This window comes from Bactrocera neohumeralis, unplaced genomic scaffold, assembly GCF_024586455.1.
Source record: "Bactrocera neohumeralis isolate Rockhampton unplaced genomic scaffold, APGP_CSIRO_Bneo_wtdbg2-racon-allhic-juicebox.fasta_v2 cluster09, whole genome shotgun sequence".
In the NCBI taxonomy this organism is placed as follows: domain Eukaryota; kingdom Metazoa; phylum Arthropoda; class Insecta; order Diptera; family Tephritidae; genus Bactrocera; species Bactrocera neohumeralis.
Window position 1 is genome coordinate 18,169,072 of NW_026089622.1, and position 13,954 is coordinate 18,183,025.

Sequence of the window (13,954 nt, forward strand, 5' to 3'; positions counted from 1 at the left end):
AAATATTTATGGATTTATACATATGTTTTCATTTGATTAAATTTTTTAATTTTTTCAGCTCAACCTGCTATGCTCATGACGTCTAGTTCAAGCAGTAGTGAAGATTTAGATTTCTGTGATTTGGAGGAAGTTCCGCGAGTCTCAAAAGATTTATCACCACAAGCAAAAAGGAAAAGGGGGCGTCAAACAATAATCACTCCTAAGCTTGCTGCTGCCTTGGATAAGTGCAAGATCAGTGACAGGAATGCTGTTCATATTCTGGTAGCTGCCATCGAAGCGCTTGGTTATAATGTTGAAAATTTCGCTATCAACAGGTACTCTATTCACAATTTTCGAGAGAATCTTCGCGAACAAAAAGCTGCTGAAATCAAAAATATTTTCAAGGATAGGAAATTGCACGCTGCTACCTTGCATTGGGATGGTAAACTACTTCCAGCATTAACGGGTAAAGAGACAGTAGACCGACTTTCTGTAATTCTTTCAAATTGTGGTACTGATCAACTTCTTGGTGTACCTGCATTGCAATCGGGGAATGGAAAAGAACAAGCAACAGCTGTTTGTGAAACTCTTGCGGAATGGGGCCTTCAGGATTACGTAAAAGCATTAGTTTTTGACACAACAGCATCAAATACAGGCGCTTTTAAAGGTGCATGTGTTTTGATTGAAAACTTTCTGGAAAAAGATCTCTTGTATTTACCCTGTCGGCATCACATGTACGAGATAATTTTAAAAGCAATTTATGAGGAAAAGATGGGGAAAACTACAGGCCCAACTGTACCAATATTAAAAAAGTTCCAAACTGCTTGGTCTGGAATTAACGTTAATAATTTTAAAACCGGAATCGAGCATGAAAAGGTCAAGGAAAATTTGGATTCGGTCGATGTATCTCGAATTCTTGATTTTGTACAAGACGCTTTGCAAGAACAACATCCCAGAGAGGATTATAGAGAATTTTTAGAATTGACTGCTATTTTTCTTGGCACAACACCGCCTCGTGGAGTGATCTTCCGAGTACCAGGGGCTATCCATCATGCAAGGTGGATGGCAAAGGCTATTTATTGCTTGAAAATATTCATGTTTCGCGATGAATTTAAGTTATCACCGCTTGAAGAAAATGCTATTTATGATATTTGCATTTTCCTAATCCGAGTATATGTCGAAGCGTGGTTTTGTGCTCCTTCTGCAGCCAAAGCCCCATATTTAGATTTCAGTGTTCTTTCAACACTTTATAAATATCAGAATATTGATAGTGACATCTCCCGTGTGGCTTTACAAAAAATTAAAAGTCATTTGTGGTATCTATCTCCTGAACCCATCGCCTTCGCGTTTTTTGACTCTAATTTGTCTTCTGAATCAAAAAGAAAAATGGTCAGTGCACTATATCGTGAAGCAGATATATCAGAAGAAAATACCAAAAAGATTAATGTGCAAATAAATCAAATCCTAGAAATAATGAACAATGGAATCGAACAATTTGTTTCTAATAAAACAAGGAAATTTTTCACTAGATTCGATTTAAGTGACGAGTTCCTTAACATAGATCCTTCGCAGTGGCACAATAATGAAGATTTCATTAATGCTCTAAATCTAGTTAAGAAACTGAAAGTTGTAAACGATCCGGCGGAAAGAGGCGTGAAACTAATGGAGGATTACAATAATTTATTTACCAAAAACGAGGAACAGAAGCAGTATGTGCTTCAGGTTGTAAATGAGTACCGTCAAAAGTTTCCAGATAGCAGAAAACAAACTTTATCGATGAATAAGGATTTTTAATTCATCATGACATTTCCTTTTGTAAATTATTAACCTTTCTTTATTTCAAATTTGTATGTTATTATTTTGTAAATATTTTTTTACCATTATTTTTTCTATAAAACTGAAATGAATTGAAGAAAAAGTTTTATAGAATTATATGTATAAGCTAAATATAATATGGATAATAATTAATAAATTATAAAAAATAATTAATTATTTAATATTTATTACTTAATAATCTTTATGAATACAAACTATATATGATTTAATATAATTCAACAGTAAGAATTCTTGCTAGCTACTTACTCAATAAACATTTTTTGGAACAAAAAAACAAATAATTTGATTTTCATGTGATTTTCGGTTCATTTTGGATTTTTAAGGGCCTAGGGGCACACCTTACCCTTATCCGATTGACACCAAATTCCATAGAGCTCTTTTTTTCATAGAATGGAACCAAACTGAAGGGTAGCCCACGAAAAATTATTAAAAATTGTAAAAAGTGCTATATAAGAGCCACCCTAATGCCCCATTTATACCGAAATTCGCGTTTTATACCCGACCGCCAAAGTAATCGGAATCGTGCCCTAAATAAGTACATTAGAGTGATTCAAAAAAAAAAAATATTTTTTTCGTTTGGTACTCGGAAAAGTAGGTTCCTAAACACCTCTAAGAAAGCCTCTCCAAACATGAGTTTTTTATTGTAACGGGAAGGTCCTCCTACATACAGTTTTCTATTTTTTCTTATTATCAGATAGAAAAATTTACATCTCGCTTCCAACTACTTGAAAAAATATCTCGTTTCTTAGATATTGTAGGAAATTGAATGCTCTACAAAAAAGGTCTGAATGATTTTTTTCGTAAACCCAACCGCTTAAAAGATACTAACAGTTAAAGTTTGATTATTTTTGGGAAAATTTTTTATTTCTTATGAATTTTATAACTCAATGAAAAAAAAAATGTTATGAATGATGAAACTTATAGGCTTTCTTAAGGGGTGTCTAAGAACCTATTTTTCAGAGTACCAAAAGAAAAAAAAAATTTTTTTTTTGATCCACCTTAATATTTATTGATGTTTGACGATGAATAAACGCTTAACTTAATCGAAAAATCATATGAGACCATTTTAAAGAGCAGTAAATTTCCTACAAAACTATGAGTTTCATCATTCATAATAATTTTTTTTCATTGAGTTATAAAATTCAAAATAAATGAAAAAATTTTCCAAAAATAATAATACTTTAACTGTTAATATCTTTTGAACGGTTGGGTTTGCGAAAAAAATCAGTTTGCCCTTTTTTGTAGAGCATTCAATTTCCTACAAAATCTAAGAAACGAGATATTTTTTCAAGTAGTTGGAAGCGAGATATAAATTTTTCTATCTGATAATAAGAAAAAATAGAAAACTGTATGTAGGAGGACCTTCCCATTACAATAAAAAACTCATGTTTGGAGAGGCTTTCTTAGAGGTGTCTAGGAACCTACTTTTCCGAGTACCAAACGAAAAAAAAATTTTTTTTTTTTGAATCACTCTAAAGTACATACATATAGTGTGTAACTGCGGATCAAATTGAATCATATTCTGAAATACTAGAACAAACTGTTTTATATAAAAGAATCAAAAAAAGTTGCGACAAACTATGGTCAAAGAAGTTTCGAAAACTCAAGCACAAAAAATTGTGGAATTGTCATATTCTGAAATACTATAACAACTTTACCGTCATCTTGAAAACTGTTTTATATAACAGAATCAAGAAAAGTTGCGACAAACTATGGTCAAAGAAGTTCCGAAAACTCAAGCACAGATAAATAGGTATGTATTTAGACAAACGAATTTATTATACATAAATACGATCCATCTCACAATATAAATTAAATATAAGAACTAAATTACCAAGCATTCTAAAGGAATGTATGTACATATTTTAATAACACACCTAAGCGGACAAAAAATTGTGGAACTGTCAGTGTCCGGTTGTTGGAGGTTTCACGGTATACTGTATATAGATAGATAGTCTTTGCTATTCCGGCTTACATAAATATTTATTTGGGTCAACTTCTTTTTTGACTTCATGGACCAATGTTGTAAATTGCCTTTTTTCTTAACTGGAATTTTTATTCTTGCCTGTTTGATAAAACAGGACTTTAATTTTTGGCTCAGCTCTTTGACAGCCCCGAAGAACCAATTGTTTAAACTCAATGAAGAGTCTTTAAGCTCTTACCGCTAGTGAGAGAAAAATTAAGACGTTCGTTGAGCTGAGAATATTGTCATTGTATATTGTGTATTGTCACACGACATAGGGTTGTTTTTAAATATACAACTTAATACATGTACATACATATGTACGTGTGTATGTTCGTTATACTGTCCCGGCTTTAGGTGTCTTACCTGCAAATTAGGCGACTCTGAACACAATGTGAATATGGCAAATTCCTAGCGATTTTATTGAAATCTTCTTGACAAACAGGGCAATGAGGATTTTTGCAGTTTGGAGAATAACATTGTGGTGTTTTTAATGATGATAATCCAGCCTATAAGAAACATTAAAATCAAAAAAATGTATATATTTTTAAATTTTATTCTTCAGCCTCACTTGTATTGCAACACTGAGTAAAGACTGAGTTGATAGTTGAAATAAACGATAGTTTTCATTTCGAAAACTTAAAACCAGATCGTTCCAACGTGCTTCACTGAATAAGGTTTTGTATGGCTCGGTATCTGTAATTATAAGAGAAGATGTGAATTAAAATATGTGCAAAATATTTTATTTTCCTATCATATTATTTTTCTCCTTAGAAGCTTATAAATTTATAAGCTATCAAACGATTGAAAAATACAACGTTACTAAAAGAACGGGTATATGTAGCAGTATTAAATCAATGTTGCATTAAATTAGGGCCGGTATCTCACAAAACGAACTGATTTTTTTTTTGCCATGGCTAATGTCGCCGTGAAAACCAGCACTCTTCAACAATAAAGATATATTGGTCAAAGAAATCTTGCAATCAGACGTAAAACGTATCAAAATTAAACAATGTACCTACATATAAAAAAATCGCTGACCAAATTATGATACAAAAGGAGAGTTTATATTAAATACTATACTCAATATTAAATAATTGCTTATATCACCTATAGAGTGAAAATTCAGTGTTCGGCTCTCAACTTTTGTTTCTTCATAATAATACGCTGCAATTAGTTTTATTTGAATATTTTACTTCATGTTAGAGATATTTATATTGAATATGATATACTACTGTTGCCTTTTTAATTTAAATTTCGCGCGAAAACCCAGTCTTTGAAAATTTTTTTTTCTATGTTGCTATGACTGTCAGTGACATCAACATAATCATTAGTGATTACTATACGTTTGTCTATATGAAGTTCATAAAGTGCATTTGGCGATTTTTACGATGAGTGAAATTATTCAACAAAGAATTTTCATTAAATTTTGTGTGCTCAATCAAATTTTTGGTGCCAAAATATTCAGAATGTCGGAAAAGGCTTTCGGTGATTGTCGCGACCAAGTGTTGTTTGATTGGTATAAATTATTGGGTCTAATTATTGAATCCGCATCGAAATCGAATTCGTTGCGAAAAGAATTTTCGTACGAAAATGTTCATGCGATCATTGATACCGTCGATAATCTGCTTTACCATACTATAAGTAAACTGTGTTACCAACAAATTTGACAAGTTTTAAAAATTAAATAAATTGTATTAGCTTTTTGGTTCGTTTTCACAAATATTTAAAATTCATACAATTGCATTATATTTAAATGATAGTGATGATGAAAATTGTGTAAGCATTCGTTGTGAGCGCAGAAATTTGAGGAATATTTCAATAGACGTGTTGGAAATGAATGACTATAAGGGAGTTGAACTATTTAAGCTAAAAAAAAAAAAATTCACATATGTACATATGTATGTATATAAGAAGTTTCATCATCGGATCAACAAAAGGGCATTTATATACATTATGGGGGAATGCGAATTTGGAAATGACAAAAGACAAGGTTCTCCTTCTCCAAAAATAAAACTTGCTGCATGTCTACGTTTCTTCGCCACAGGCAGTTATCAACATTGCATTGAAAAGGACTTCAATATAAATATGACCCAATCGACATTTTTTGTAGTATTAGATGAAGTACTCAACATTCTTGAGTACAGGCTCTGTTCATGATGGATTTCCATTGACATGGCCGCCAGCGAGAAGTTAGAAGCAAAAACATATTTCCTGGTGAGGCAATGCCAGTTGATGGAACTCACGTAAAGATTATGGCACCGTCAAGAGATAAACATCTGTATTTTAACCACAGAGGATTCTCAAGTATGAATGTTATGGTGGTGAGGCTTTTGCAAAATTAGCTTTCCACTCAGTATTCTATATATACATATATGTTTTTCGTATGTATGTAGGTGAGCGACTACAAGATGCAAATACGATACGTTTGTGCTAAGTATCCCGGCAGTAGTCATGATTTTCACATATGGGATATGAGTGATTTGAATTTGCTGGCTGATTTTTGTTGGTGTGTTTTGGTTTCTTCTCTCTAAATTACACATTTAAAACATTTGAATGCGTTCTCAGGTATTTTTTTACATAAATACTCCATTTTTGCCAATTTATAGCCCTGACAGACGACAGCGCTAATTTGCATTAGCGGGCTTAATTTACATTAACTTGCGAATTTGACCCATATTAATGCAAATTTGTAATGCACAAGAATTTCGTGCATTTAGCTGAATTTACCAAATTTTAGTAGCCAAAATGGCAGATTGTTGCTATATTTTGACAGACGTCGCTTAAAGTCTGCCGCCTTCTTTGCGTTTACAACATCAGAGGTAAGCAGTTTTATATTGCTATTTAAATTATGTGTAAGTATATTAACAAAAACAAATTTTAATATTTTTAGAAGGCAGAAAATAAACAATGCACAGTTTACTATCCATTATTTCAATATTCTTAACTTTTTCGCACACTTTTTTCGCATTACAATCAATTATTGCTTTTAATTTCACTCTATTATCTTTGAACGTAGTTAATAATAAACGAATCTTTTCGTTAAATTAATAATGATTTTCCAAAAATACCAAAATTTGTATAAATAATTTATCTTATTCATTTTTATTTCACTTTTATTATTTTAATAAACAAATTTCACAATCAGCTGTCTAAATACACAAATCTACCGTATGTCACCATAAAATTTCAATGCGCATTAACGTTGCTTCTTCTTCTTCTTAATTGGTGTAGACACCGCTTACGCGATTATAGCCGAGTTAACAACAGCGCGCCAGTCGTTTCTTCTTTTCGCTACTTCGCGCCAATTGGATATTCCAAGCGTAGCCAGGTCCTTCTCCACTTGGTCCTTCCAACAAAGTGGAAGTCTTCCTCTTCCTCTGCTTCCCCCGGCGGGTACAGCGTCGAATATTTTCAGAGCTGGAGTGTTTTCGTCCATTCGGACAACATGACCTAGCCAGCGTAGCCGCTGTCTTTTAATTCGCTGAACTATGTCAATGTCGTCATATATCTCATACAGCTCATCCTTCCATCGAATGCGATATTCGCCGTGGCCAATCTTTCGCAGGACTTTTCTCTTGAAAACTCTCAACGTCGACTCATTAATTGTTGACATCGTCTAAGCCTCTGCACCATATAGCAGGACGGGAATTATGAGTGACTTATAGAGTTTGGTTTTTGTTCGTCGAGAGAGGACTTTGCTTCTCAATTGCCTACTTAGTCCGAAGTAGCACCTTTCTCCAGAAGCAGGTTGAAAAAGTCGCACGATAGGGAATCGCCTTGTCTGAAACCTCGTTTGGTATGGAACGGCTCATTGAGGTCTTCCCGATTCTGACGGAGCTTTTGGTGTTGCTCAACGTCAGCTTACCCAGCCGTATTAGTTTTGCGGGGATACCAAATTCAGACATCGCAGCATAAAGGCAGCTCCTTTTCGTGCTGTCGAAAGCAGCTTTGAAATAGACGAAGGGGTGGTGTGTGTCGATTCTTCTTTCATGGGTCTTTCCCAAGATTTGGCGCATGCTGAATATCTGGTCGATTGTTGATTTTCCAGGTCTAAAGCCACACTGATAAGGTCCAATCAGTTTGTTGACGGTGGGCTTTAATCTTTCACACAATACGCTCGATAGAACCGGTAGTTGGCTCAGATTGTGGGGTCACCTTTCTTATGGATTGGGCATAGCACCCTTAAATTCCAATCGTTGGGCATGCTTTCGTCCGACCATATTTTACAAAGAAGCTGATGCATGCTCCTTATCAGTTCTTCGCGGCCGTGTTTGAATAGCTCGGCCGGTAATCCATCGGCCCCCGCCGCTTTGTTGTTCTTCAGACGGGTTTTTGCTATTCGAACTTCTTCATGGTCGGGCAATGGAACGTCGGCTCCATCGTCATTGATTGAGGAATCGCCTTCTCCTGGCGTTGTGCTTTCACTGCCATTCAGCAGGCTGGAGATGGTGTCATGTGTAGAAGTTCACGCAAGTGAGGAAAGTTCTCTGAACGCCATTCACTTGGGAGTGGCCAGAAACGATTCTTTTACATATGACTCAAGCAGCTCACGACTTCCGGTCTTTGACCAAGTATCCTCTGGGTAGCCTAAGAACAGCCGTTTGAAGGCGAGCTAAAGTGAGAAGGCGAAACATTCCCTACATAGGGTTGTGCGCTGGGTTTGGAAACAACAATCCTCGGATGCGTGACCCCCCTTTTGATGACGACCATGGCAAATGAATTAAGGACTATGATTTGAGGGCATGCACCTGGAATGTCCGGTCTTTTAATTGAGATATTGAGATTAATAGAGTGAAGGCTAACATCAACGCCGTCCAAGAATTGCGATGGACGGGACAAGGACTGAGGCGAGTAGGTCCTTGTAGCATTTGCTACAGCGCAAATTTGGTGTGGGATTCGTAGTGGGAGTCAAACTCCGTCACCGAGTACTGTTTATTCACCCCGTCTAGCCACAATCCGCATCAAAGCGAAGTTCTTCAACATATCGCTGATTTGAGCCCACGCCCCGACGGAAGAGAAGGACCAAAGATGTCTTCTATGAGCGCTTGGAGCGCACCTGTTAAAGGTGCCCCGCCTTAATAACGAAATCGTGCTGGCCGACTTTAACGCCAGGGTGGGCAAAGAAGCACACAACAGACGGTAAATTCAGCCTCCACGAGAAAACATCCCCAATTGGGGTGAGGCTGATTGACTTCGCCGGGGCCCGAAATATGGTTATCTGTAGTACTAGATTCCAGCATAAAAAGATTCATCAAGCCACCTGGCTGTCTCCGGATCGAGAAACCACCAACCAGATCGATTATGTTGCGATAGACGGAAGGCACGTCTCCAGTGGTTTAGATGTGCGTACGCTCCGAGGTCCTAGCATCGACTCGGACCACTATCTTGTTGCAGCCAAGATTCTCACCCGCCTCTGTGCAGCCGAACACGCACGCCAAGAAACACAAGGAAGGTTGGACGTCGAGAAACTGCAATCACAACAGACAGCCGAACGATTTTATACTCGATTCGAACTCTTTCATTGAAATTGAATGCAGGAACAATTTTTCCAAAGGCGTTATCTATTATAAATATAGGTATTTACAATAAATATTTAACTTACGGTATATTTCCTTCTAAGTATGAATAAAAATACATACATATGTACATATGTATGTTTACATAATTCTGCTAAGATTTTATTTTTTATTTATTAAATACATATGTTCGTTTGTATGTGGATAAGCCACTTAACCATATCATCACTTAGCATCCACATCGAACATACTGACGAGAGCGCCATACATAAACAACCGCAATGATGACACCACATAACTCACCCCACAGGATTCTTGGAAAATTGAAAAAACAAAAAAAAAAAAGGAAATGATGAAGTGATCACAGCTCTCTCATTGTAAGCGGATTAACACGTACGGTAGTTCGTTCGAAACGCAAGTCACCCGGTCTATTTATTTCAATTACAAATCTTTACTTTTTTTATTAAAACTATAAGGTTAGTGTGTTTAAAATTATGAGGAAAACCAGCATTGCCACATCTTAAAAACCAAACATGAAGGATTTTTCAGCGACAGTGTTTTCCTTGTTTGTACTTTCGGGTGATTTTTTATCTTTATTAACTATAAAAAAATTATTTCCATCATTTTTGTAATTTAACATTTTTATATATAACAATTTTATGGTACTGGGTACTTTACCGTAGCTGGAGGAATCGAAATACTTAGGGGAAATCCAACCAGCAACAAATAAAGAAGTGGAAAATATCATTAAAACTAGATTTAAAATAAAAAAGGCTTTTCGGCTTCGACTTGGTGTCTGCTGATGTAATAAAAAATCTAACGCGGAAAGCAATAGCAAAACTTACGACTACAATAAACGCTTGCTTAAATCTCAGATACGTCCCATTGTCATGGAAGGTATCTGAAATCATTATGGTACAAAAACCTGCCAAAAGCGCACATGAGGCCTCGTCATATCATCCAATCTCACTGTTGCCTATTTTGTCCAAACTACTTGAAGCTGTAACCATAAGAAGACTCCAGAATATAATTGAATGAATTTGGGTTTAGATCTCAACATTCCACAATCGATCACGTTCATCGAATAACGAGCATAATCGAGGATGCAATGAAAGAAAAAAACACAATTGCAAAGCTGTTTTTCTTGGCGCATCCCAGGCGTTCGATAGACTATAGCACTATGACTTATTTCACAAAATAAGACTTCACTTTCCACAGTATCTAACCGATCTAGTTGACTCTTACCTGAGCAACCGCTACTTCAGAATCAAGCAGGGACAATCATATACTACGTTACAGGCGATAAAAACAGGTGTACCCCAAGGAAGTGCCCTGGGACCACTTTTATACATTTTGTTTACTAGCGATATGCCTACGCCGCCAAACTGCGCAATCGGAACATTTGCAGATGATACCTGCATCATTACAACCGGTAAAAACGAAGTTGCGTCGTCGCACAGAATGCAATCTTCACTAAATCAAATTTTAGAATGGACACAGAAATGATAATCTATTCATATAAACGTCACTAACAAAAGTGCAACGTATCTCCCCTTACATATTGGGAGCGAAGTAATCCCGTACTCCACTTCGGCGAAATATCTTGGTATGACTCTGGATGCAATAGTGAAATGGAAGGGGCATACATATACAAAAATAAGGTACAGAACTAAAACTAAAATACATCAAAATAAACTGGTTAATCGGCAAGAAATCACCATCACACAACATCAAATAAAATCCTAGTCTACAACCCAAACCTATTTGGACATACGGAATTCAGCAAAAGAGATTACAAAGTCATATAAACACTGAAGCCAGACAAATAGGAGAGACTAGAAATAACAGCCGCAGACTGAAAAGAACAACGTTTCATGATCTATTAAGAATCTAAGTTAAGTAAAAAAAAAGCTTCTCATTACAGATTATATTGTTTTACTTTACATATTGTGAAAAATATTGCTTGTTGGTTTTTCATTTGTCACTAGTTGCAATTTCAATTTCAATGAATGAAAACAAAATAATAAAAAAAAAACAAAAACAAAATTTATATTATAATAAAATCATGTCGCACTAAAAAAAAATATCTCTGGTCAAGCCCGTAGTGACTGAAGTACTTTCGCTTACACTTTTTTGCGTTGAAGGCCTTCGGGCGCGCTGTAAAAAAATAAGAAAAAAAAATAACCCTGGTCGAGCTAACACCTGGGGTGACTGAAGTACTTTCGGGTAATACTCCTTTCCGCGTTGATGGCCTTCGGCTACGTTCTAAAAACATAACAATGGTCGAGCCAATACCCGGGCCTAAGTATTTTATTATTTTATTACGTACTTAGTTGTTTATTAAACTTAAATAAGAAAAAATCTATATGCATGAAAGACGAGTTTATACATAGAAAGTGTTTATACTCATTTTAAGTTGAAATATAATCTATATGTTTATAATCTTGTTTTTAATTTTCAGCGAATTGGCTTATTATCATATGGCGGCACCCTATACCTGATGTCAAGTGTAAAGATAAGTATCCAGTTCTTAAGTAATTGCTCAAGAAAAAAAATACATTATTTTTTTAAGTAATTTTGACAGCTGGTTACGCATTGTGAATGATCCACATTAGAAGAACTAGAGAGAATAAACAAAGAAAATAAACTTTGTGTGTAGTAATTTTTAACAAAATGAACTATACTTCATAATAATGATTTTAACTAATTTAGGATGAATTTAACGATTACTTTGAATTTCCTTCAAGAAACAATTGTTGGTTAATTAAAATGTTTAAAAATTTATAAAAAATTAGTACTAGATTTCTTTAGAGCTGCATACTAGCACAAGAAAATTTACCGCACGAAATATTCTTGACCATTTCCTACGAGTTTTTTATATGACGTTTTTACATTTCTTGAGAGCTGGATACAAAGCTTAAAAAGTATTTTTTAAAATATAGATTTCTTACTTATAAAACCAGCGAGTAGTGTAAAATGTGAATTTGTGTAAACTTTTACAGTTTAGTTTAATGAATTTGAAGTGAAAAATGTTAATAAAATATGTTAAATGTAGTGGAAAAGATTGGTTTTGATGTTGGTTTTTTTTTTGATTTTTTTAGTTTTAAAGTCCAATATCTCGTAAGCTCGCGTTTGCGGTACCTATCTATGTATATATGTATATAAAATTAAGTGGCAAAACTTCCTGTTCGCATACTCCTCCTAGACGGCTTGCCCGATTTCAATGAAATTTTCAGGGGTGATTGGGGTCTGTTTGGAGGGTGCACATAAGAAATTTAATATGTGTATCATTGCACGTTTTGCAAAAAAAAAAAAAAAAAAAAAAATGTTACATCCCGCCTATACAAATTCTCATGAAATAATGTTTTGCCGCAAGATTGGCAGTCCTGTCAAATGCATTTTACTAATGAACAGAAACAACTGGCGGATGTTTACAATTAATAAAAAAACATTGACATCGCATGTTGATCGTTTTTGCCTTTCATTCGTTCTTTCTATGAATGACTGTCAAGCAGACAAGACATACAGAACGTAAGTGTTCCGCTGCACTGAGTGCATCAAAAAAAATGTTTCAACATTATGTGTATTTTTCTCAGATTTCAACGTGATTAACATTCTGCGTACAACACAAAACAAGTGAGTATTGTTATTGTTTCGTATGTGATGCCATGCGGTTCGAATGTCGCTTGAAAATGCGCGGTGTGTGTAAAAAAAAGTGTTTCAACATTGTGTGTTTTTTCAAGATTTAATTCCATCGATTTGCTACATTTATTCGAACGATTTTGTGTTTTTCTGCTAACCGTGCAACACACACAAAGCAAGTGAGTATTGTTATTGTTTCGTAAGTGCTTTCATGCGGTTTGCAAATACACTGTTGGTGGGTCTTATTGCATATGCGTATGAGGGTAAAATACATAGTTTAAGATGTAGTTTTAGGTTAATTTTTCCATTTTTATTTATGTACTTCAAATATGTATACTCTAGCACAACCACCGGGACAACACTAACTACCTTTTTCGAGTTGTGTGAAAACGATGAATTTGCAAGAACATTGCTATATTCCGAAATACCACAATATTTCAATTGGAATCCATCATCGAAAACATTTCAACGACGAAAGCAAGGAGAGTGTGTTGACGGTTATCCAAATGTCCGTAAAACCGATGCCATAAGACGCATTTACACCATCCATCCGAACAACGCCGAATGTTTCTATTTGCGTCTGCTATTAGTCAACGTGCGCGGAGATCATTTGATGATTTGAAAACTGTTGACGGTCAGTTGTGTGCGACGTATCGTGAAGCATGTCAGCGATTGCATTTGTTAGAAGATGATATGCATTGCGACACCGCACTTCATGACGCATCACTCACATCTCATCCAAAACAAATACGCGTACTATTTGCCATAATAATATCTACATGCCTTCCGTGAAATCCGCAAGAACTGTGGAATAAGTACAAGGACTGCATGACCGAGGACTTATTAATTTTGGCGCGTAATCGAGCATCGGACGCAGACTTGCTATATACATTACAAATGCATAATAATGCTTTGATATTGGTTGAAGATCTGTGCCTTACAATTGCGAATAAGGCATTAGCGCAACTTGGCATAACTGCGCCCAATCGTTTAGCGATTGATATGCTTGACCATG

The 13,954-nt window shown here is 35.3% G+C and overlaps 1 protein-coding gene across 6 annotated transcripts in view; it reads right to left on the minus strand.

Annotated features, from left to right (window-relative positions):
• Positions 1–13,954, minus strand: part of LOC126764054 (E3 ubiquitin-protein transferase MAEA) — a 188,395-nt gene that overhangs the window by 36,337 nt on the left and 138,104 nt on the right. For all 6 annotated transcript variants that reach the window (XM_050481807.1, XM_050481808.1, XM_050481804.1 and 3 more), the window contains exons 4-5: positions 4,350–4,474; positions 4,145–4,287 (exon numbers count right to left, since the gene is read on the minus strand). In XM_050481807.1, coding sequence (XP_050337764.1) covers positions 4,145–4,287; positions 4,350–4,474 — 268 coding nt within the window. The remainder of the gene's footprint in view (positions 1–4,144; positions 4,288–4,349; positions 4,475–13,954) is intronic.